The sequence below is a fragment of the Typha latifolia genome, chromosome 10 (genome assembly GCF_019914945.1).
Source record: "Typha latifolia isolate L0001 chromosome 10, TyphaL0001v2, whole genome shotgun sequence".
Classification (NCBI taxonomy): Eukaryota; Viridiplantae; Streptophyta; class Magnoliopsida; order Poales; family Typhaceae; genus Typha; species Typha latifolia.
This window is the reverse complement of record NC_133095.1, coordinates 927,981-951,821: the sequence shown is the minus strand read 5'-3', so window position 1 is coordinate 951,821 and position 23,841 is coordinate 927,981. Positions and strand designations below refer to the sequence as shown.

Here is a 23,841-nt window from a genome sequence, read left to right as displayed (position 1 = left end):
TAAGTTGAGCCTTATTGAGCACGGAGTCTGCCTATGCCTACTCTTCCAATGCTCAAGCTCGGTTGAAATTAATTTCGAGCCTGATCTAATTAATCGAGTTTGACTCTTCAAATATGACCGGATCTTGAGCAGGTTTCATTATTTTGACAGTCCTGAGCCCCATCTACATATTAAAGTGCAAAACAGAGAGCTACATATTAAAAAGGTAAAAGATAACCGTAAAAGCATCATTGTAGGGTGTAAAATGTAGTTTCCGATTTGATCTTTCTCTCGTCGACAGGGACATACAAGTTTCCAAATATAGAAGGGGCTGGCCTTCCCCTTGGCAGTTTTTGGCTCGGGGCCTCTGCTTATGGACCAGTATCAAATATCAAATACACACAAAGGCGACTGAGATGGTTGCATTCATGATCCTAACTTACAATGTACAACTAGATTAACAACCTCAAGTCTGGGACGCATCTCGGACAACAAATCGGTGGCCCAGATCAATCACCATCGTGTAAACTTCTCCTACGCTCAAATGAGGCGTTGGTATTTTTGGCTCTCAAACTCTCTTTTGTTGTCTGGGTGTGTGTGTGTGGTTCTCTTTCCTTATCTCTACCCGCCGGCCACCCTTTAACAAAAAAAAATCTAACTCTCATGCTCAAGACATGCATGCAAGCTTCTTCTTCTCTTCTGCTGCTGAGAAAGAAAGTAACCATGTCGAAAGACGAAAGAATTCAGGGAGCGCAGGTCGATCCGGTGCAGCCAGAGGAGCTCAAGTTGTCAAAGTTGCTTGTGTCAGAGAGCGTCCGATCACTGCATGCAACCATTGATCATGAATGGGGGCCTCTTCAGAGGAGCGCATGCCAGACTGCGGCTGGGCGAGCCATGTGGAATGATGTGATTCATGACCCAGTGGCCGATGTCCTTGCTGGTGAGAACTTCCTCCGAAGCTTTCATGAGAAGATGAGGAAAGACAAGCTCAGAAATGCCCGAGAAGTATCTGGCGTGATCCTAGCCGTGCGGACTTTATGGTTTGATTCGAGGCTTGAAGCTGCGATCAACTCTTTCGTCGACAAGGGCGGAGCTCAGGTTGTTCTTCTAGGTGCAGGTCAGTTATGTTGTACATCTTGAATCTAATTTGCTGTAGATAACGGAGAAGTATATCCTAATTCTAGTTTTACAGACATAAGAGACTAGCAACTAATAGATGAAAAAAAAAAACTGAGTGTGTGATAGATGTCTGGCCTGGGATTTAAGAATGTGCTGCTCTAAGAGAAAATGATGCCTCTTGTGCAAAGAATCTTGCCGGATCCTCTCTGAAGGTCCAACTCGTCTCGAGCTTGTGGATCAACTTTGGTAGCAAACATGGTTGGAACCATGCTCCTAGTCCATTGATAAAAGCAACAGAGATTAGAGAGTAGATGGAGAAACATAGAGAAAGAGTATGAGAGGAAAGTGATAGACACAGATAGAAGATACAGGATGTCATCTGTTCTGTGTGAGGCAGGAGTACTAATAGGACAACCACTCTGATTGTGTTGTAAGGCCCTGTTGTGATGCAGGGAGGTCGTTACCTAGAGGGCTCTTCTAAAACTCATTTAATTATGTTAAATTTATAACCAGCTATTGCTAATTTTCTTGGGATTACTGCTTTAACTATCTTGCACGAGATTATTACCTCAATGCAGGAAATTTGATAGTTGTCCTACACTTGCAGGCATGGATGCAAGAGCTTATCGTCTCAGCTGCCTAAAGGAAAGCACCATCTTTGAACTCGATTTCCCTGAGCTCCTAAAAACAAAAGCAGATCTCTTACAGGAAGCAATGAGATCAACAGAGAATCGGAAAGTAGCACTGATGGCAAAATCCTTGGTCAGTGTAGCTGCAGATATAAGAGATGGTGACTGGCTTGACAAACTCCAAAGTAGTGGTTTTGTTCCTGAGAGAAACACAGTATGGGTACTTGAAGGCATCCTCTATTACCTGCCTCACATCCATGCTATGCAAGTTCTTGAGGCCATAGCGGCTAACTGTGCCTTGACAAACACTGTCCTCCTCGCAGACTTCATGAACAAATCCTCTATCTCACTTTCACATTCCACATATCATTTCTACAGTGACTGGCCTGATCACCTGCTGCCTTCTATTGGCTTCTCCAGAGTCAAATTGTCACAAATAGGAGATCCCGATGCCCATTTTGGGCTGCTGCCTGACCCCCAGAATTTGTTTGACAAGCTTAGGAAATTGCCCAGATCAATACAGACGCATCCAGAGGATGGAACACCCTGTTGTCGGTTGTATCTGGTGGAAGCTTCAGGCTCTCCAAACGACGCTACATCATAGAAGATGAAAGCATCAAGTAGTTACAAGATACATATAATTTTGAGTCATACTCAGAGATAAGTAATTATAGGCATTCTTCCTTGGATTAAGGAGTCCAAAGTCAGATGTTCTGGTGTATAATGTATTGCTGGAGGAACCTCAATTTTTCCAGTCTTTGTTCAACTGTTCGTCTTCATGAAGAATCATAATTGTTATAGTAACATATATTCATGATGATTTCTTTCCAAGTGCCAGATACTTATAGAACAAAAGGTGAATCCTTTTCTTGTCCCATTTCATTTCCAACTCTTGTCATATGATCCCTCTCATAGCTTGTAGAGTTTCATTTCAAACCCATCTACATATTGCCATAAGCTGGCATTTCCAGCTCCAAGGAACCCATTTGTTAGTGGTAAAAATGCCTTGGTTACTGCTTTTACTATGAACAAAATTGCATAAGATGATTACTACCATAACAACAATGACAAATTTTGGAGTATGTGAGGCTCTTCAATCATTGTGTCTTGTTAGTGATATCTGTACTGCTCAACAATTATTGATATCAATAGTCGAAAGTATACTTAAAAAAACTATACTCGAAATAAATCTAATCTTATCCCACTAGCCAATGCAACATTCCAACTCTTCTTCTATAAACCAATCTTATGGATGGCATCTCTCAGTAAAAGCAGAAGTATCAAGTAAAAAAATCCGAAAACAATATCAAGGGAAGGGAAGTGAGGAATCCGAACCGAGAAGCTTCACGAATCCCCAGGATTGGATCGCCAGTGATCACCTCCTCCGAGCCACGGCGTTCGCCGGTGAGACGCGACCTCGAGATTCGAGCCGGGATCCGCTGGCCTCGGGGCACGACCAGATCGGGAGGTGTAGACGAGGAGGAATGGGTGGGATTTGGGGATATTCAGAATTTGTTATACCTCCTTAATTTTGTAATAGTATTTCACTACTATTTCTTCTCTTTTTTGTTTTCTTTGAAAAGAAAAGAGAAGAATTTTTGCATTTTAACCGTCCTTCAAACTAACTCTTCTCCAAACTTCACTCAAAACTTAATTAAAAAATAAGTCTAATATTTTTTATGTCTGTATTTAAGTTTAATACAACTCTAAATTGATAGGCATTTTAAGCTAATCCTATCAGTATTTTCATTGTATCAAGTCAACACATCTCTAAAAATAACTAAAGCACCAATTTAGTATACTGGCCTCTGGCCTCAACTATCAGACAAAACTTTACTATATTTATCACTTTTTAAAAAATTATTAAATATTTTATTTAATAAAAAAATACTGAACTTATCAATGATTTATTTTATAAGAAACATGTTGATCAGCTCATTATTTTACTTACGAATTGATGGCATAATATTAAGTATAAAGTTTGGAGAGGGCTAGTTTGGTCAAAAACTCAACATTAGAGCCAAAAAAATGTTTGCTTATTCACATATATCAAATTAAAAAATTCCCACTTAAAATTTTGCCCACGTCTCACTCGAGTGGGACCTTGATTAGATCTCAATTAACAAAATTAAGGACCTTGACAAGACCTAACTTCTCCTGCCACATTATCGTGTCATATGCTTCTACCACTTTTATCAGCAATATTATTATCATTACCTTTTTATCATTATTTGGTTGGCGAAGATTCACACACACCACTCTCTAGTATCACATTCTTCCGTAGTTAAATGCATGACTTCGTCTTCCAGATTCCATCCAAGGTGATTCAAAGATAGAATCTTTGTAATCTTTGTAACAGATTACAAAGTATATAACATAAAGTTCAGAAAGCTGATCGAGAATATATTATCTGCAAATAAACAATTGGTTGCCACTGACTGAGTTGCACGAAGCATGTCTGTTCACCTTTTGTCCACTCTATTCTATTCTATTCTTTTCTATTCTATTCTGTGAACTAATAATTCCATTTATATTCATGCAGGTTGATAAGGAGAAGATACCAAGAAGAATATATGCTTGATATCAAGACTAAGGGTGGGTGACAGTCTATATCATCAAATCAATCATACACATCAACCCAAAGTGTAGAACTCATGCAACACGTGTGTGAAAACTCAGACACACACACACAAACTAAAGCCAAGTCTGCCAGCTATATATGCTCCATCAACTTTGGGATTTCCCACTACCTAGCAAAACTAGCCTCTTCCTTGCAACCACTCTTATCCAACGTCGAAATATTCTACCGGGTTTAGGCCCCAAGTGATTCGAATTGTGTACCTTTTTATTCATGGCCACGGGGTAACGGAATAATGCCCCTTTCTCTTCTATTCTCTTCTTTCATCCACTGTAAAAGAGCTGGATAACTGATCCGCGTTTCGAATAAGAGTGTCTTTAGTGACACGTGGTATCCAAATTGTCGCACCTAATCAGCGGGACCTATCTACAATCGAAGCACGAAGTATCGGCCTCGTCACTTATCCACCACTAGTCCTTCATCCGGTTCCACCACGAAGGCTCCACAGCTCCGTTGGATGCTCAACACGTGGCACTAAGTCAGTAAGAGGACCGCTCTGATGCATCCTGTTATCCATTCTCGCTTTTTCTTTTTTAAAAATTATCTTTTGGCCGTCTGGGCTCTCCTCACCCGTTATTCGGTTAGAATTCCCCGCCATCCTCTGCCTGATCCACTACTCTGCGACACGGTATAAGTATATTAGAATATCCGGTAGTAACTTGCCACGTGTAAAGAGATAGTTGAGGACGAAAGTTTGCGATCTAGTGGCTCTCGTTTGTTATTGGGACCATCGTATCGCATCCCCTTTCTCTAATGGCATCGGCGATGGGCATGATGAGGTAGATGTCCTCCCCCCATCCCACTACACCGGCAAGTAGTCCCACGTCACTTATCGGAGTCGGGAGAGGGGGCGGAGGGGGGACTTATTCTGGAATAAGTTCCCCTTATCCGTTCTCCCTCGCTGCTCTCAAATGCCTGTTTAAATCCCCAAGCATGCGGTTTCCCAAGAGACCACTTGCCGCCTTCCACTTCTCCCTCTCTTCACTCTCGTCTCGATTTGTCTCCTCTGCTCAAAACCCTAGAGGTTTAAATCTATATCTCTCTCTTTCTCTCTCTCTCTCTCTCTCTCTCTCTCTCTCTCTCTCTTATCGTGTTCTCTCTCTCATTTCTTGTTGAGTTCTACGGGGTCTAATACTCGGATCAGGGTGCAGAAGGTGGGTTTCGGGCGTGCCGATGGCGAAGGGCAGCGATTCCGGTGGTGGAGATGGAGTGAAGATTTGGTCGTCGTTCAAAACGGGGGAGAGGATCCCCATCGGGAAGCAAATATTCTGTAATAGATCTTTAAACATGAAGAATATCACGGCGGTAGGGTTTGATATGGATTACACTTTGGCGCAGTACAAGCCTGAGACATTCGAGGCCTTGGCTTACCAAGGCACGGTCGAGAAGCTGGTGAATGATCTCCAGTATCCGAAGGAGGTCAGTGTTATGTTATTCTTGTTCGCCTTTGAGTCTGATAGTGACGTGTTATTGTGAGTACGATTCTTCATTGTTCTGAATTCTGATGCAGGCTTGCATAAATTTGGCTTTAGTTCTGAAGTTCTTGAAATGTTAAGGGATGTTTGGAACCAATTCTAGATGGATTTCAATTGATTTTATTTGGAAATGAATTCCTCCATTTAGAAAATAATGGGATTGAAATGAAATTCATCTAATTTCTCTTTTGGAATGAGATAAGAATTCATTATATTATGATTCATTTTCCTATTCTACCTTTGAGCATCAGAGCATCAGAGCATCAGAGCATCAGTATGGATGTAAGGAAACAAGGGTTAGTTTTGAGATGCGTAACTTAACTTAAGTGGGAAATGAATTAGCGACATAGATTCTCTCCTGAATAATGTAAGTGAATTGGCTAGGGTCCTGGAAATATTATTCTGTAGATTTTTAAAGTACAAGCGCTACTGCAGTTGAAAGGATCTGGAAAAAATATGACCTGGGAGGATCTGGATAAGTATACATGCAATAAGTTCGTTTGGACAAAGTTTGCTAATGAATTTAGTTTACTGAAACATGTGGAGATTTTGACCAATAAACAGATTATCTCATCTAGAACTTCCATAGGTTGGTACGAAAAGGAGAATCGGAAAGTATTAGATAGAAAACCAGAAGTGTGATTTTTTTTTTCTATTTATATTCACTGCATTCCATTCATGAGAAGACAATTGTTAAGAAAGAGTAAAATATACAAAAAAAAACTCTTGAATTTAAAGATGAATATCTTGAGTAACAATTAAGTACTTATTTTGTAATTAATGGATATAAAGCAGCAACGCTATATATTTCCTCTAGTATTTGAGGAGTCAAAATGAAGGAGAAATATTGAAGGCACTATACCATGTGACCATGACTGCAAATATCATTTGTATGTGTCCGTTGAACCCAAAGAATGTTTCATTTGCTTGATTGTGCTTCCTTTCTAGGTTGGGTTTGATTCAGTTTTCAATATCCAACTTAAACAAAGGCTTCATCTTCCAGTACAAGGCATTATAGCACCCAAGTCTTCAATTGGCTTGTCAGGGCACTTACAGTTGCACGTGTAATATATATAATTCCTCTACCGGGAGGAGTTGTTTTTGGAAGTAACTATTTTGTTAGAATTGTTAGAATTGCTAGAATTGCTAATTTCATTGAAGCACATGGTTCAATTTGCAGTTATCTAAATGGCAGTTCAATTGGAAGTACATGGTCAGGGGATTAGTTCTTGATAAGAAAAGAGGAAATATCTTGAAGGTCAGCCTTGTATTACTTCTAATTTTTTTTTGGATTTGTAGGCACATTAGCTTTACAGGTAAATAATTACTCGTTATCTTCCCATTTATTACAATTTTAATGCAATCTCAAGGTAAAATGTTCTAGACTGCTGGCTAACACTTTGATTGTCCTTCGAATTTGTAAACTCTTGATCTGATGTTAGTACAAATGGTTGCCAATCTACAAAAGAATAATATTTTTCTACTTGGTCTTACTTCTTTGCTGGCAAGGGTAATAGTACATGCTCCTTGGCTGCATTAGCTTAACTAGATGACTCCTAATTTGTATGTTTCTTTGAAGGATCCATGCATAGTCTTTCTCTTTTATGAACACGACTCACCCAAGATACCTTTCCATATTTTAGGAAGCTGCTAGTATTGTAATCCAACATGTTAGAAATGTTTCAATTTATTGCACTTAACATTTTATTCTACCATAATTAACCAGTGTGACATGTTTCAATTTCAGATGGATCGACACAAGTATGTAAAGGTGGCATACCATGGCTTCAGGGAGATGTCAAAGGAAGAAAAAGTTTCTGCTTATGGAAACACATTGCTTCGCGATTCATTTGATGAGCCTGACTATGCTCTTATTGATACCCTTTTCTCTCTAGCTGAAGCATATCTATTTGCCCAGCTTGTTGACTTTATGGATAATAATCCTGAAAAGTTTCCATCAGGCACTGAGTATGTGTTCTGATCCATAACATACTTACGATACTGTAAATAAATGAACAGATCTCCAGCATTACACTGTTCTTAAATGTGAAAATATTGATCTTTACAATCATTCCTTTTTTTCAAAAGAATTACTCTCCTTTATAAATACTATATCGTGGTATACTGTATAAGCACAACTTTTGCTAATTATTTTCATTGTCACTGTAACTTCTTCAAATCTAAATTCATCTCATGTAATAAGATTCTGAGTTGATAGATTTTATGTTATTTTTGTTTATATTCATTCTTTCTTACTGGTTCAAAGTTGTACCATTATTCTGCTGCAGCTATGCTCGTATGTATAGAGATGTGAGATCTGCAGTTGACCTTTGTCATCGTGATGGCACCTTGAAGAAAATGGTTGCAGAGGATCCTGGAAGGTAATGGGATATGGAATATCTAACATTGAGCACTGAATAACTTATTTAACTATTTGAACTTTTGCTTCTCTGCACCGAATGCTGATGTTGTTTCACTGTGTCTTGTCTTCTATCTAACTGATAGTCAAAAGGAGATTCAGCTAGATTATACACCGTGTAACCTGTTAATGTGTACTTATTGAACATATATGGAAATTTATTTGTTCTTTTAGGGCCTTTCTTATGATAACCCGTCCTGTGAAATTTATGACACTTAATTTATCTTCTAATCATACAGTAAGAATTTTTATTGTTACACCTGGAAGTTTTTTAATATTTTTTTGGGTGCTAAAAGCATAACAAAGTGTTCAGCCTTCGATACAAATAACTAATCCTAATAATTCTTGTGCCTTTTTTTCTAATAATTGCTTATCTTCTTGTGGCTTTATGTCACTAAATAATTTGTTCCAATTATTGTTTGATCTAACAAAGTTCCCTATTTCCTTTAGCTATTCCACATACTCACTTCCTATCATATGGTCTATCTAAATAGTTTAGTGCCTATCTTATGGTCTCTCTAAATAGTTTAGTGAAACCTGGTCCAGCTCCTATATGACAATCAAGACCAGAATAAACAGCTTCTCATGGTGAAATATCATGGTGAAGGATGAAATTTATATGATTGACGTTTGTCTGAAAAGTCATTGTATTAGTCATGTGAACTAATCTTATCTTCTATATGGAAGCTGATTAAATTTACATTCTTCTCATGGATCTAGTTTGCAATTTGATTTTTAAAGATGATCTAGTTAGAGATCACTAATATTCACAAGATTCGAATTGACAGGTACATCAATGAAGACAAATCAATAGTTCCCATGCTTGAAATGATTCAAAAGTCTGGTCGTTCTACATTCTTGGTTACTAATAGGTATCTTTATTTCTTTATTTCTTCTCTATAGTTCTGAGGAAATACCTTTTGGGGTGCAATCATCCTCTGGATAAAAGGTTTGGTATACAAATCTGCAAATATACCATGTCAAATCAAGAAAAAGGAATCATGATGCTTCTAGAGTCATATATGAAATGTTGCTTGTGTAGTGATGTTATGGTAATGGAGAGATACATGTTCTTTAAAGTTTAAATTCATTATTTCAGGAAGTGCATCATGAAACCTAAAAACCTGCACCTTGAGTTGCGAAATTCCTTGGAGCATTGTGTTTCATTGACAAAGTAAAGTGTGCATCCAGAATTATATAAACAAAGTTAATGCATCCAGAAAGAATCTTTGAGGTGAAGGCGGCATAAACATTACATTATATCCTAGAATTCCTACCACTAAAGTTCAATGATAGCTAAATGCCTAAATCAGTTTCTAAGATGATATCCATGTACATTGTCAAACCTCTCCACTATGCATCAGTCTTCTCTTTTGAAACTTTAGGTTTCGTTTTGATCCATCATGAAAGTCTGTTCAAGTTTGATGGAATAATATTCAAGTTCGAGTCTATGCCCATTTTGTTCTATGATGGAGAAATAGTCCTCAAGTACCAACCTAGTAATTCTTTGGTTTAGTATTTCATTCTTGGACGTGACAAAAACTACTTTGAGTTAGCTTGAATAGTGTTGTTCACTAGAGACAAACTCCAGTAGGAGGGATCTGAAGGACATTTTGAATATCAGAAAATAGGAGTAAAACAAATTAAAGCAACCTTAGAAATGGAAATAGTAAGTTGAGAATTACTTCAAGGGGTATGAACTAGTGACAAAGTTGTGTTCACAGAACTGTAGAAGTGTAACTACAGAACTATTTAGCATTCATCTTACTAACCTGTGCTACATTTGAATTCATGCTCGCAACTGGTGTAACATCTTTGATTTCTTACTCGATGACATAAATTGCTTAGAAATATTCAAGTGCTTATTTGTTTTTGCAAGCGATGCAGGTGGCTATTCTAATGTAAATCTCTTCTATTTTGGCGTAATGCCAACATTTATGTGGACCAGATATGTTGCTAGTTTTCATCTCTGAACTATTTGTTTACCGATTGCAGCTTGTGGGACTATACCAATGTTGTGATGAATTTTCTTTGTGGGTCTCATAACTCAGATGATGGCTCTCCTTGCAACTATAAATGGCTTGAAAACTTTGACGTTGTCATAACGGGCAGGTCTGGCTCTTTCTAATTTCTATATATCTTCCTTACACTATTATATCCATATTTTGTCCTTTCTTTCCATCATTGGGTATTTGTTAATTGAAAAGTCTGCATCCCTTGTTTGTGTTAGCAAAAGTACATCGTATTCATTCTGATTGGTCATTTCATGTTTTTCAGCTCAAAGCCGTATTTCTTCCTTGAAGATAATCGTGCAAGCTTATTTGAAGTTGAACCTAAATCTGGAATGCTGCTTAATGCTGATCTTCAGGCTAGTAAAAATAAACTATTGTGTTTTCCTCATCTTTGCACTTCAAAATTCTCTCTTATGCTCCTTTTCTTTATCTGTTGAAGATTAGAAGTCCAAGATCGACATGCAAGGTGTCAAAGTCAGAACACAAAGTGTATCAGGTAATCGTCAACCTGTGCATTGAAGATGTGCTGGAAAAAGCTCACCAGGAGTTTATAGTATTTTTGCCAGATTTTATTTCTTTTTCAGGTCTTATTAATTTTTGAGAATGCAACTTCGTATAGTTCATCACTTCCTCTTTTTAATGTTCTTTATTCTTCTTTCTTCTTTGTTATTGGAATTATTGTGCAGCTACTCACTTTAGCTTGATTTTTCCAGGGAGGTAGTGTTGGTCATCTGCATAGATTGCTCTCAATAGCTGCCAGCTCTCAGGTGCTACATCTTTTGACTACTTGATATAAGGCGTGAAGAATGTGTTCTTGTATAAGGCCATGTATATTGACTACATAAATTTATAACCTATTTCTTATATATAGCCTATCTGATGAATTAAATGGTTTATCATGAAAATCATTAAACACTTCCCTAATTGATAAATTCACTAACCTTTTTGGCATTTTGTTGGAAGCACAAGACAACAGTTTTTACCTTTTACATGTTGTCAAGTAGTTTGAGTGATTTACCTTGTTGGATGCACATCAGCCATGCAACTACGAAGAGATGAAATTTGAAAGCTGAGAAGCCTTCCCCTTTTCTAAGTGTGTTGGAGTTTGAAAATTTTCAACATGAATCCTTTATTCTATCTACGATACAACTTTGATGCAAGTTTGCCTCTTCAGCCTAACCAATATTTCATTTCCCTTGGGCATGATCATGCCACATGTATATTTTGATTATTTTCATCTACAACTTTTTGGATCTCTTGGAATTGCCTTGCTGACCAGTTAGTCTTGGATCTCTGTAACTTGTATGTGTGCTTTCCAGTTTCCAGTGTTAGACTTGGTACTAATTTAATATATGAATCTTTTAAAGGCAAATAATTCCTAGTAACTTATAAAATTTTTGTTAGATAAGCAACTTAATCCAACTTAAAAATTGTTTACTTGTGCCTTCATTTTCTGTAGGTCCTCTATGTTGGAGACCACATCTATGGAGATATTTTGCGTAGCAAGAAAGTCTTAGGTACTTATGGTTTTATTTTTCCTAATCATATGTATAAGATATTCATCTCATCAAGATATTTTACAGACCTAAATGGTCTAGCATTTACTGATATGTTGAAACGTTAGGTTGGAGAACAATGCTTGTTATTCCAGAGCTGGAGGAAGAGGTGAAACTTCTTTCTGAATCAAAGGGCACCCGTAAGGTATTACAATCACTATTAGCGCTCATTTATTTTGATTGTTTCTATGACAGTAGATATGTCAAATACCACATGACAATCTCATATTGGAAATTATTGTTGAGTTTTGATGCCTTGATGGGATTCCATTGCATCATAGTGATTGTAGGAAACTTGGCTTTTGAAACAGAGACCTGTCTTTAGAATAATTTTGATCCCATGTGCAGAGTTTGAAGTGATCTTTTCGATCCCTTGCCCTAATTGATTAAAGGAATTTAAACAAATGAGACCTACTTATTGCATTTGATTTATGCATTTGCAGAGGAAATATATGTAGGATACTAACAGTGGAATTTCCCTTCTGGCATTTCGGTATACTTATGGTGGTCAAAGATTAAGAAAATGCCAACTCCCTGTTACTGCTCTTAGTTATTGCTTAATCCTGAATATCCAATGGTTACATACATTTATATCATACTTCATGGGTTTACCTGTCAGGAGCTTCGGCGACTTAGAAGAGAGCGTGATAATGTTGAAGACCGTATTGATCATCTGGAATGGTCTCTCAAGTAAGCACTGCAAATGTCTGTTAGTTCTTGTTGACGTTCACTTTCTGCTTATTCAAAGTTCTAGCCATCTTGAAGATATTAATCAGAATCTTATCTTTGCAGTTTTCCTGTAAATTACTGTGGACTTTTGTGGTATTTTTTCATGTAAATAACATGTGTAGATATAGATAAAATCTCAGGAAACTCAAATTTCTTGACAACAAATTTAGTGGAAGAAGATTGCTCCAGAAATAGCATAATAACCAAGTGTGCCAAGCAATCAAGTAACAAACTATATAAGGTATAACACTCTTTGTTATATAGAATTAAAGTTTTTAGGACCGAACAATCAAACTATAAAAGTTATAAGTTATAACACCTTTTGCTATATAGAATTAAAGTTTTTAGATCTCCCAATATGATTTAGTCTTTCACTTTAAATATGCTTATATACTATGGTTTTTGCTCCAAAAAAAGGGGCTTATATTATCTCAATAGAATACGGAACTCCCTGTTGATTTTGTTGATCATAAAAGGTACTCCATCAAGATACACATGGACTTGGAGAGATGGTCAAACTAATAACTTTCCGAAAGACCTAAAATGGATTGACTAGAATGGTGAGTGGAGTGCCAGAATGAGATGCTTTATGGGTGGTTTCTGTTTTCCGTATAATATGACATCCGTTTCAGGCACGTAACGTTCTGAATATATCTATTAATTAGAACTGGAAGATAAATTTGTCTAGCTTATGTTGATTTATAGTCTTGATGTAATAACTATAATGCAAACATCATTGACGAAGTAAGTTATCATGCTGAGTGACAAAATCTTGACTATATGGGAAGTATTGAGTTGGAATATGTAGAAGCCAATATGCCCTGACTGAATTTAAAGGAGGCTGTTACCTAGTGGAGAAGTTAATGGAGGCCCACAGCAGTTAATGGAGAAGTTTTGAAGAAACCAGCCCATAGGAGCAAAGTTTTCTTGGGTCAACTGTTTTGTCAATTGGTTTCAAGAGTTCAATGGATCCAGAGCCCTTGCTACTGTCACTATGCTCTGTATGTAATTCATTTGGAAAATGATGATCTAGTGAGCTGCTACATAACTGCTTAAATTACTTATACCTGCTACTTTGTTAAGCCATTACCTATTCATGATCTGGGGCCTGCGGGCCTATAATGTAAGATACTGCAGGAAATGAATGGAGACTGTAGATACAATGGGGGTAATAGAAGATGTCACACAGATTACTTAGGAATGTAGGATGCTATAATTTTCAAAAATTAGAAGCGACTGGCCGGATAGGGAAGCTTGTCAGAGTCGGTTCAAATTTGTGGAATACACGTACGTGTATGTATTAATTTTGACTATTTGATTAACCTAATAAGGCTTCCAGTCTCCTTATATTTTGATTTTCTGTTCTCTGCTGCTTCCAGTGAAAGATGGAGCTGTTCCATCTTGAATATCTGTTGTGTTTAACCAACTAACCTCCTGGATGTACTCTGTGAAAATAATACTATGTCCATCTTGTGAAAGGAAAGCTTGTCTTTTTCTTTGTTCCATATTATTTTTAATTGTATCTCTAATCAGCATTTACACTCAGGACTGAAAACCACACAGTCAAGCAGAAGGAAAATTTATCAGCTGATCTTAATAATCTAAAGGTGAGTTAAGCATCTTGGTTAAACCTGCGTTTATCTATATATATAACCATACCAGTTAATTCATAAGGTTCTTCTCTTCCTGTTCTTTCTTTTTGTAGTCAGTCCTTTTCATGATAGCATGTAGCAATAACTTATCTTTTCTTCTCTCTTTTTCTGGGTAAGTTCATCGGCAGAGTGAGGGGTGGTTGTGGGCCCAAAAATATCCTTTGTCTTTTAGCAGTTGCTATTTTACTAAGTTGTTGAGTTTTATAAATGTGGTTTATGTACCTACCTTTTGCAGTTGCACTTGCATATATGATCCTTGGGCTGCCCTATAGGTGCATGATTTATGCATCTTGCATGGTATACATAAGTGATCCTCATGGCCAAACACATTAAAATTATAGATATTACATGAGCTAGTTATGGAAGTTGAAGTCACCATGCAAGTTAAGTTGCTCAAATGTCTTTCATCTCACCATTTTAATATGGAAAGTTAATAAAACATTGATTATTAATGATTATGACTGGATAATGAGAAGTTCTTATTTGTTGCATTACTGGCCATCATGAGATATATGATAACTGTAGGGAAAAGAAAAAAATTTAAAATATCATTTTTATTGATTCGGGAAAAACCTATGATAATCAATAGGATAATTCATTTGCATCAATATGTTATCTAATACATGTCTTAAGATATTTTGAGATGTTTCTCAGAGATACCATTTGTTTTTCCGTGTGACATTAATCCGGTGCTATCAGTGGAGCTTTTTGCAACAATTATTAATCCTTGTTAATTCAATATGCTAGATTATTGCAGAACTAGTTTACTTTCTTAATGTTCTTTTCTAAGTTGCAGTTAGAAAGGGAGCACATTCGTGGCCTTCATCAAGATGCTCAGCGGAAGTATCATCAAAAGGTTGGGAATCATATTGTTGAGTTGACAAACGAGCAATTCAATGTTGCAGCAACAATCCATATTATTTAATGTTCAACCAGTAATTATTATTATTATTTTGGGGGAGAGAGAGAGAGAGCACCATAGAGAGTAATTTTTGCCATTTTATCATCATTTCTTTATGCTAGAGATATATATTTTCTGCTCCGTTGAGTGTTGACCTTCTTGTCCTTTTAATCCTTTTCCGGTAGTTTTTTATATAAGGAGTACTTTTTTATTTCAGAAAGGTATATACACTGTACAAAATTCTTATATTATATTGTCAATACGTTCCAGTTGCATCTACACAAACTATTTTATGCACGTTACTTTCTGTTGGCCTCTTATTTCCTGAAATTCTGGTTGAGGAAGTATATACGCTTTCAATTTCTAACTACCGCCTGCTGTTTGTTTCACTGTAGTTTCATAAGGTTTGGGGACAGCTCATGAAGACTGGCTACCAAAACTCTCGCTTTGCTCATCAGGTATCTTACGGTTTTACTGCAAAGCACATCTGAGAAGGGTGAAAAAGAATAACCATATTGCATTAGTAGATGACCCACCTCCGTTATAATAAGATCCTAATCCTCCATGCTCCATTTGCAGGTCGAGAGGTTTGCTTGCCTATATACTAGCCAGGTCACAAATTTGGGCATGTATTCTCCCGAGAAATACTACCGGCCTAGTGAAGATTTCATGCCTCACGAATTTGACGTTCTTGACTGCAAGGAATCTTTTCCGTAGAACTGAACCCTTCGTGATGACCCGATGCTGGTTGTTGCTGCTTAGCAGAGGCCTTGATGATGCATGCATGTAACTGGAAAACCACATTACAAGCTTAGTTGTTCATTCCTTTACTGAGTTTCTCATCTGGTGTACCATAGTTCCTGATCCGCTGCTAGCTAATAGTGAGAATGATCTCCGAAAAGCATAGCCCTGTCAATGTTTGATAGTTAACAACTTGATAAATACAAATTACATCAATTGTAATTTTTCCAAATATCTGTTCAGCGTTCAAACTACTGTGAAATGTGATGCCACATATTTTTATGATTCGAAACACAACTAACGGCCCAACAAGTATATAGGTCGTACAGATTGCAAATTTATAGAAATCTTACGTGGCTCTCTGTTCTTTTTCACTTGCCTATGTCCGATGTACTATTAGTTCTAGAAACACTGCATCGGATCCAAACTTGGGTTCCATAATTGGGGTTTTAATCCTCAAGCTTTTCTCAAATAAATAAATAATCCGATCCGAGTAAATTGACTAGTTGGGTCTAAATTCTGCTAGTTGGTTCCCTGTATTCCTGTACCGTCCGATCAGATGTGATCAAACGGACGTTTGATGATTTTGGAGACCACAGCCTACGTTCGTTTATTTGGACGGTCCTGCGTTAGGAGGGCACGCCTCGGTTCACCTCACGCCTTCTCCACTCTCCACTCCAGCGAGTCCAGCCGCCTCATCGAAAGCCAGAAAGGGGGAATAATTTTCGCCCCAACTTGCCGCCTTCCGCCTGCCGTCGTCGGATCTCCTCACCGGCTCACCCCGCTGTTTAGAGTGTTCCAGCCCTCACCGCCGCCGCCTGCCAAGCCCGAGGTTTGCACTTATTTTTGTTGAAGATTTAGATGTTTAATTGGTTTTTAGTTTTTACTTCCCTACAAAATCTCTCCGTATTCTGGCACGTAAATTAGGGATCGAAGTTCTTATGGCAGATTAATTTTAATCAAAGATCTTTTTTCGTTAATTGTTAGATCTGCATATATGAAACAGGCAATCCACAAACACTCCAGTTCACTCCTCTGTTCATATCTGCCTGTTTGTGGAATGCCTGTTTCATATCTGCACCTCTGATCTATTTTCAAGGCGCAGACAAGTTGATCAAATTCGGATGTGTGAAAAGCCTTGCCCACGAAGTTTATAATACAATTGGAGTCTTTTCAGATGCCGTTTTTTATGCTTCTAGGTCTATTTTTTAGTTCACGAATCTATTAGAATTTCATGGAAACCCTTATAACCCTGGCCTGTAAATGGACCTTTATGAGCCTCTTAAAAATATCTTTAAGCTGTGGAATGTAAAAAATGTAGCGAACCACGAAGCGAGCATACCATTACTCGTACCATAGCTGAGGCAATTGTGATTCTTTTGACCGGTATTCCTTTCAGACACCGGGCTTGTTTGACATACTGAAATATTTATCAAAGTAATAGCAATTCATATAAGGTTAATCTTCTAATCGGTAAGTAATTGAGCTGCAAAGAAATATATATATATATATATATATATATATATATATATATAGATTTTCTTTATAGTAAGCGCATCAATGCCTCTAGCAGACAACCAGCAAAAAAAAGGGATTTGGTCACGATTCCCGTGGGTCTTAGTCAAAGGGGTTTTTTGTAATTTAATTTTTATTTAGTGTATAAAACTGAGTGCATATTTTAGTGTAATAGAGTGCAAATAATTTACACATCCTAGAGTTTATTATTTTAAGCCAAAAAAATCAAATATAGTTATATTCAAAAAGCTCCGGAAGAGCAAAAGATCCAAAACTGGAAAAGGAAAAAAATTACTGGACTTAAAACCAAAAATGGGAAGTTGTTTTTGCTGCAAGATAAACGCATTTATGCTCAATTTGGGCTCCGAACCTGAAAAGCTTTCTTCTTGGAAAATTCTTTTGGATCCCAAATCAGCCCTAGATTATTGTTTGACCTGATCCCATAAAATAGCAATTGATTCGAACCAGTTTATTAAGATTTGATTATGATTCAAGTTTATTTAAATATATTCTTTGTTTTTTATGGCTTTACATCTCAATGTGCTGATCTAGTGCTTGATCATTCTATTAGTTGAAAGCTAAATAATATTGATTGTAGTTTCCTGTTGGGATATAGTGGTTCTTTAATTAGTGTAGACATTCCTTTTAACGGGTTAACTAGTGAGTGATTCAAATGTGCTATAAACATGAGGATAAATGCAGTTAAGATTGAACTAAAATTAGAAGAAGCAACTGATATTTGTGTGAATTTCATCTAAGCAATATCTGCTGGAAAATTTCTGGGCATTTGTCAAACTCAACCATATTCCTGTCTAGCAATCGGATGTTTCTGTTTAATAAATAATAGTCTATTTAGTCTACTTTCCTGAATTTTGTATGAAACTTTATGCAGGTGTCTTGTCAGAAGAGAATAGAATGTCTCTTTCAACAATTTGCAGACGAGTGGGTCTGAAAGAATTAGTATCGAATGCTCAGGTTTATAGTAGCGCTACTGGTAATGACCTGAATAGCTTCTGGAAAATGTACCCGTTACTTCTCTGTTGTACTTTATCTATTTGACTGGTCAATACACCCTCATTTCAGAGTCATCTGGGGGATTGAGCTTGGTGATTAAGCGTTGGGCCACTAAAAAGAGTGCAGGATCCACGAAAAATGGTCGTGACTCTAACCCCAAGTATCTAGGTGTGAAGAAGTTTGGTGGAGAGGTCTGCATTTCAAATTACTTTTTGATTCATTGTTGGAAATAATGATATGATAGAACATGACCTGGATAGTCTCTCTATTATATCTCAGTAGCTAAAGTATGCTGTAATGATTGTTTAGCCTATTAGCTGTCTTGTGCCCAAATTTAATCTGGATATCAGAAGCGCTGACAGAAGAGCCACATGCTGTTGTATAGAGTTGTTATGTTATGATAATAATATATATATGTTTTCGTCACTTGTTATTAATTGTTATTTTGCTTTGCAGAAAGTGATACCAGGGAACATTATCGTTCGCCAACGCGGTACTCGCTTCCATCCTGGAGACTACGTTGGGATAGGAAAGGATCATACTCTGTATGCCCTGAAAGAAGGGAATGTGCGGTTTGAACGCCATAAGCTGAGTGGTAGAAAGTGGGTACATGTTGATCCTACTGAGGGTCATGTTCTCCACCCCATCTATACAACTAGTGCTGCTTCAGCTGATCCTGAAGGCCAATTCTGCTAGCTAGAATTTCTTCAAGTAAATGAAGATCTTCATGGGGAAGTTGGGTGAGGGAAACAACTTATCTTTCCATCTGTATGCTCGTGGTTAGTAAGGTTGAGAGGACTTACATCTGCCATCTTCAGATGCTTCAAAGTATACTCCGGTCTATCTGTGATGATTTACTCAAAACTTTAATATTGAATCCTGGGGGATTTTTCTCTACTGATCTACAAAACATTCCACTTGAAATTTTCTTTCATCCTGAGTATGTGATGGAAAATTTGCTCGGCTGCATCGGTGGAAATTTGTTTGTAAGGTTTTTTTTATTCCGTGCGTTTATTGAATCCTCAATAGATGTTTTCTGGGAATGTCATGCAGCCTTGATAAGTTGTATTTTACCCATCACTTCTTTATAAGCAAATTACCCGATAGTTGCACAAGACGGATGCTGTGCCTTTGATCTACATACTTTCAATGCTATTTTTCCTCTTTTGGTAGTCTTTTCTGAATCCGTGCGCAATATACTTGCACCTTAACTTTACAGGTCTCAACTGGAGAATATAGTGGTGGAGGTATGTTTAGAGGAGTGTATTCATATTCCCAAGTCACAAATTAGCCAAGAATTTTTACACAGTTAAGACTAATGTACAACAGTAAAAGATGAAGAGCAAGCTGTATTACTTCTCTTATAAATGCATTTATACACCAAAAAGATTAGGCAGATGGCCACGACATTCCATGTCTTAGGGAGTTGTGGAAGCAACTTGAGCTGAATCAGAATTGGCCATCTCAAGATTTGCCTTCCCAGCTTCAAACTTCTCTCGCCTCTCAACAGCAGCCTGCACCCTCTTATTGAACCCTTCGTCAGAGTCAACCAACATGTACCGCAACTTGAAGTTGATTCTGTTTGCCACTAAGATCTGGTGCCTTGGTGCTATTCTACCATCCAGCGAATAACTAAAGAACCTGAAAATTTTGCCAGCCAAATGCATTTGTTATCGGATGTGAATACAAACAGCAAGCAATAGAAAGAAAGCTTAACTGGGCAATAACAGAATGTTAAACAGATTAAACAATGGAACTGCAATTATAAAGAAAACAGCCAACCCTAAAGTAAAATTGCTTAATTACACCAGTATTGCAACAGTGCAATTTCTCCTGGGAGATTTCTGAACCAAATACGAAATGCTCTTTCAGCTGTTCTCCTGAAGCCTTCCAGGCAAGTCCATATTGGACTGCCCCTGGTTAGCTTATGAGAATACCACTGTTCATGTCGATTAGATAAACCACCAAACAGCCTAAAAAGACAAACTGCCTACTTAAGGAACTAGCAAAGTGGAAAAAGGCGTAAATGGATATATTCTAATTAAAGATTAATAACTTAGCAGAGTTTTATAGATCACCTTGGAAACTCAATGAGATCTTGCAATGGGCGGACCATAATTCGTCTCAAGTATCGGTATTTTGGGCGAAGGATATCCAAGTTGTATCTAAGAAGCATTGGGAAGTCAGCAATCATCTCACCGAGTGAATGGAGACGAATGCCCAAAGACAAGAAGTAATTAACATTAACCTCCAGCTTCTTTATTATACTGCAGCCCACAAGTTGTGGATCCAGGGCAATAACTTTTCCAATATCTTTTTGTGAAACCCCAGCCTTTGTCATCAAAAATATGACCTGTAGAAATCAAAGTTTAGACATAAGCAGAAAGAGAATATCAAGGAATGATTATGCAGCAGAAGCACCAAATGTGAAGCAGTCAATATTACCCAGGAACTGTAATGAGTGGAATCTTTGGAATACTTTATCTCTCACCTCTTATCTGTCTTATATAGTATATAGGATAAATAAAACAGGTGGCCCCGTGCACCAGGATCCTGCCAATGCAGGGTACCGGGAAGGTATGTATGTAAAGTTCTAAGCCACTATCCAGACAGGTAGTTTCAGTGGCTCAGACCTCCACCCACAAGGTAGATGCAAGACTTAACCATGATGCCACAATGCACACTAAGAAAGTAGGCATATATCTGGCAAATAAGGAAATGAATATAACTTGATTGCAATGTGGTTATCACAACTTTGAATTATCTTCTCTAAATGGCATCACTTGGAATCAAGGCCAATTAACTTATGATGACTTTCTGACAAATAAGTATGAGACCTCAAGTTTCATAATTTGGTGCCCTCTCCCGGACAAATAACTTCAACATAAATGATGGACAAGAAGGTGACAATCTTTGCCAGATGGCATATTTAAATAAGTTAAAGTGAAGCAAAATACCAGTGTAGGCAAGTAAATAACCTCATGTTGCTTCTCTTTCCTCTTAAACTACCATCTCTTGTGAACAGCCAATAGAGAAGGTTCATCATAGACCCTCAGAATATATTCATGCAAAACCCAACTAGTCCACTTATATTTAAAGTAACCATACAATTACACAACAGTATCAATTTGCCACCAGCAAAAACAGAAGTATCAACTGCAAAATTAATGTTGCTATCAAGTGATTGATTGCTAATATTATGACAAACAATTAAACATACTAATCTGATGCTTAATTAACAGATTGATGGTAAAAAAAATAAAAGATCAAAATAAGATAAGGACGAACCACTGGGCGGATTTTCTTGTAAAGACTGTAAGTCAGTATGGATGGGAACTTAACAAGGACACCACCAATGGCTTCATCTCTGATGCCTATGTCCTGTAGAAATCGTACCTAAACATCAAAAAGAAAAAAAGATGGTAAGAAAAGGCACAAAGATACAACGCATACGATAGTATCAGAGCATTCTCCTTTAGCAAGACAGCAATTGTAGAAAATGTAGGAAATAATTTTCATGTCGCAAAAGCCATACCTTTGGTGCAATGGTTGTCTCCAGGTCAACGCAGAAAATCATAGGTTTAACCATAAGAATTCTTTTCATACCATCACGGGGAACGCCAAGGTAATACAGATACTTAACAAGGGGTTTCCATCTTTCCTCAATGCTGCAACCCATTAGTTGTGGCTTAAAAGCCAACAATCGCCCAACACCTTCACCACTCAAACCAAACTCCTTAAGGTATTGAACCTAGAAAAAAAAAGGGAGGAGGTTTAATGCAAATAAAGGATGATAAATCTTCAAGGAATTCTAGACATTGTCGACAACATCCTTGGAGTGTAGCAAAATATACAGAAAAAAGAAGTATTCCAGATGACTTGGTCTAACAGTCTTAGTTTGATAAGTCTTTGGATAATATTATACATGATTCCCTTTACATAATGCCCTCAACTACTTACACTTTTAATGCTTAGTACCAATATACTATACCTATCAAGTCATATAGTTTAATTTACTGCAAATGACAATAAATGAAGAACAACTATAATATTTTAGCACTAAACACTAAATTTGATATTGATACTCAACCGCAAGTAAGAACTAATGCAATCCCAAACAGCCTCAGTGATACCAACTATATCAATAGCCACGTGCAAATGAAAATAAACACCAAAACAAGAAAAGGTCGAGCACCTTACTATTCATGTCTTCCATGCTGAAAAACCCGAGAGCTTTGGGATAATCAAAGACCATTGTGCCAAAGTCCTTTCTGTCCAACCCCATATCCATATAAAACTTAACGCGTGTTTCTAATTCCTCCATGGTCAAACTCAGCATCTGTGGACATCGACTAACAACATAACCCACCCATTCCCTCCTCACGCCATTTTCCTCAAGATAATCAACAATGTCCTCCAATGCCTCTAAGCTGCAACTTGAAACAAACCCTCCCTTCACAAGAACAATCCCAAGAAACTCTCCTTTTACATGAATTGATTTCAACCAATCAACAATGAGCCTCACACGCACAAGATTGCCAGAGCACATACAGATTACCTTCCCAATTTGTGGATATGTCAGTGAATTGTGCTTCAACCACCTGAAGATAGCATATATATATATATATGCAAGTTAAAACTCTCAGCTACATGAAAAATATTCCTTTCAACATAGAGATACCAAAGTTCTTACTTGACAAGAGGCACAACCCCAGAACTCTCTATGTAACTCCTCGCCCTCGCATTAAACGACATGTGGGAGAACTCTGGAACACCTTTTAACGCCGCCGCCTCAATAACCACATGATCAACGAAATCCGACAGCTTCGAAACAAGGTTAGTGGAGTAAGTAACGCTGAGTTTCCCGGCTCGCAGCGCCACCTTCAACGTCTCGGCGGCGACCCCTCGCCGCACCTCAAGTGCTCTTTTGAGAACCCGATCATCGCTGCCAAGAACAAGACGCAGGTCGGGAGGTGGATCGAGGCGCCCAGCCTTGGGGAAGTCGATAGAGCCGGGGAATCTTGGATTCCTTCGTGTTGCAAGGGAGACCTCCTCGGCGACCTTTCTCCGGACCTCCTCCTCCTCTTCCCGGTCCTCGATGTCTTCTTCCGTGGATTGAGCTAGGGTTTCGGAGTGGAGGAGGAGGAGACCGGTTGAATTCGCGTTCTGGCGACGGGAGAGGAGAGAGGTGTTTGGTTCTTGATCGGGCTCGAAGGGAGCGAGGGATACTGGTTGGTTGTCGGAGTCGAGTGCACGAATAGGGAAGGAGCTGAGGGGTTTGCGAGAGGAAGGAGTGGGGAAAAGGAGGAAGGGATTGGGGTTAGGGTTAGGGTTTGGGTGGAGAAAGCCATGGAGGAAGACGAAGTGGTGGTGGGAGAGCATCGAAGAAGAAGTTTATCTCTTAAATCCCTCGTTTCGTATTGGAGATTGGTGGGAGAGAAGGAAGAAGAATACTTTGGAGA

The 23,841-nt window shown here is 37.9% G+C and overlaps 4 protein-coding genes and 1 long non-coding RNA gene across 7 annotated transcripts; 3 read left to right on the top strand and 2 right to left on the bottom strand.

The window, feature by feature from the left end:
• Positions 1 to 197: 197 nt before the first annotated feature.
• LOC140796933 (uncharacterized) lies at positions 198 to 3,254 on the bottom strand. Its single transcript, XR_012110560.1, has 5 exons — positions 3,063 to 3,254; positions 1,972 to 2,320; positions 1,667 to 1,779; positions 1,234 to 1,371; positions 198 to 1,129 (listed from the first exon to the last, which is right to left on the bottom strand). It is a non-coding gene; the product is annotated as an uncharacterized lncRNA (long non-coding RNA).
• LOC140796932 (uncharacterized) lies at positions 643 to 2,535 on the top strand. Its single transcript, XM_073150149.1, has 2 exons — positions 643 to 1,096; positions 1,706 to 2,535. The coding sequence occupies exons 1-2, from the start codon at positions 643 to 645 to the stop codon at positions 2,329 to 2,331; spliced, it is 1,080 nt and encodes a 359-aa protein (XP_073006250.1). The 3' UTR covers positions 2,332 to 2,535.
• A 1,780-nt stretch (positions 3,255 to 5,034) lies between the features above and the next one.
• Positions 5,035 to 16,082, top strand: LOC140796343 (uncharacterized). 2 transcript variants are annotated; one of them, XM_073149336.1, is made up of 17 exons: positions 5,035 to 5,389; positions 5,510 to 5,784; positions 7,021 to 7,098; positions 7,588 to 7,808; positions 8,129 to 8,221; positions 9,048 to 9,131; positions 10,255 to 10,371; positions 10,537 to 10,627; positions 10,711 to 10,767; positions 10,985 to 11,038; positions 11,731 to 11,788; positions 11,896 to 11,972; positions 12,447 to 12,517; positions 14,103 to 14,163; positions 15,005 to 15,064; positions 15,505 to 15,567; positions 15,689 to 16,082. In XM_073149336.1, the coding sequence occupies exons 1-17, from the start codon at positions 5,149 to 5,151 to the stop codon at positions 15,824 to 15,826; spliced, it is 1,839 nt and encodes a 612-aa protein (XP_073005437.1). In that variant the 5' UTR covers positions 5,035 to 5,148; the 3' UTR covers positions 15,827 to 16,082. The 2 variants fall into 2 exon arrangements, with proteins under 2 accessions (XP_073005437.1, XP_073005438.1); XM_073149337.1 differs by having other exon boundaries at positions 5,098 to 5,389; positions 5,517 to 5,784.
• A 356-nt stretch (positions 16,083 to 16,438) lies between these two features.
• LOC140796659 (uncharacterized) lies at positions 16,439 to 19,289 on the top strand. Its single transcript, XM_073149733.1, has 4 exons — positions 16,439 to 16,682; positions 18,258 to 18,359; positions 18,449 to 18,570; positions 18,836 to 19,289. The coding sequence occupies exons 2-4, from the start codon at positions 18,281 to 18,283 to the stop codon at positions 19,073 to 19,075; spliced, it is 441 nt and encodes a 146-aa protein (XP_073005834.1). The 5' UTR covers positions 16,439 to 16,682; positions 18,258 to 18,280; the 3' UTR covers positions 19,076 to 19,289.
• A 342-nt stretch (positions 19,290 to 19,631) lies between these two features.
• On the bottom strand, positions 19,632 to 23,827 carry LOC140796658 (transcription termination factor MTERF2, chloroplastic). 2 transcript variants are annotated; one of them, XM_073149732.1, is made up of 7 exons: positions 23,073 to 23,827; positions 22,575 to 22,980; positions 21,915 to 22,130; positions 21,668 to 21,775; positions 20,628 to 20,732; positions 20,458 to 20,544; positions 19,632 to 20,020 (listed from the first exon to the last, which is right to left on the bottom strand). In XM_073149732.1, exons 1-6 carry the CDS (start codon positions 23,759 to 23,761, stop codon positions 20,467 to 20,469), a joined length of 1,602 nt encoding a protein of 533 aa, XP_073005833.1. In that variant the 5' UTR covers positions 23,762 to 23,827; the 3' UTR covers positions 19,632 to 20,020; positions 20,458 to 20,466. The 2 variants fall into 2 exon arrangements, with proteins under 2 accessions (XP_073005833.1, XP_073005832.1); XM_073149731.1 differs by having other exon boundaries at positions 20,458 to 20,732.
• Between the last annotated feature and the right edge of the window lie 14 nt (positions 23,828 to 23,841).

What these genes read in the sequence shown, in the direction of transcription:
- LOC140796932 (XM_073150149.1), top strand. Translation starts at nt 643, where the DNA reads ATGCTCAAGACATGCATGCAAGCTTCTTCTTCTCTTCTGCTGCTGAGA. An exon ending in GGTTGTTCTTCTAGGTGCAG is followed by an intron (nt 1,097 to 1,705) that starts GTCAGTTATGTT and finishes CTACACTTGCAG; the next exon opens with GCATGGATGCAAGAGCTTAT.
- LOC140796343 (XM_073149336.1), top strand. Translation starts at nt 5,149, where the DNA reads ATGTCCTCCCCCCATCCCACTACACCGGCAAGTAGTCCCACGTCACTT. An exon ending in GCGTAGCAAGAAAGTCTTAG is followed by an intron (nt 11,789 to 11,895) that starts GTACTTATGGTT and finishes TTGAAACGTTAG; the next exon opens with GTTGGAGAACAATGCTTGTT. An exon ending in AATCAAAGGGCACCCGTAAG is followed by an intron (nt 11,973 to 12,446) that starts GTATTACAATCA and finishes TTTACCTGTCAG; the next exon opens with GAGCTTCGGCGACTTAGAAG.
- LOC140796659 (XM_073149733.1), top strand. Translation starts at nt 18,281, where the DNA reads ATGTCTCTTTCAACAATTTGCAGACGAGTGGGTCTGAAAGAATTAGTA. An exon ending in GGTTTATAGTAGCGCTACTG is followed by an intron (nt 18,360 to 18,448) that starts GTAATGACCTGA and finishes CCCTCATTTCAG; the next exon opens with AGTCATCTGGGGGATTGAGC. An exon ending in TGAAGAAGTTTGGTGGAGAG is followed by an intron (nt 18,571 to 18,835) that starts GTCTGCATTTCA and finishes TTTGCTTTGCAG; the next exon opens with AAAGTGATACCAGGGAACAT.
- LOC140796658 (XM_073149731.1), bottom strand. Translation starts at nt 23,761, where the DNA reads ATGCTCTCCCACCACCACTTCGTCTTCCTCCATGGCTTTCTCCACCCA. An exon ending in TGGAAGACATGAATAGTAAG is followed by an intron (nt 22,131 to 22,574) that starts GTGCTCGACCTT and finishes TTTTTTTTCTAG; the next exon opens with GTTCAATACCTTAAGGAGTT. An exon ending in ACAAGAAAATCCGCCCAGTG is followed by an intron (nt 20,733 to 21,667) that starts GTTCGTCCTTAT and finishes TGATTTCTACAG; the next exon opens with GTCATATTTTTGATGACAAA.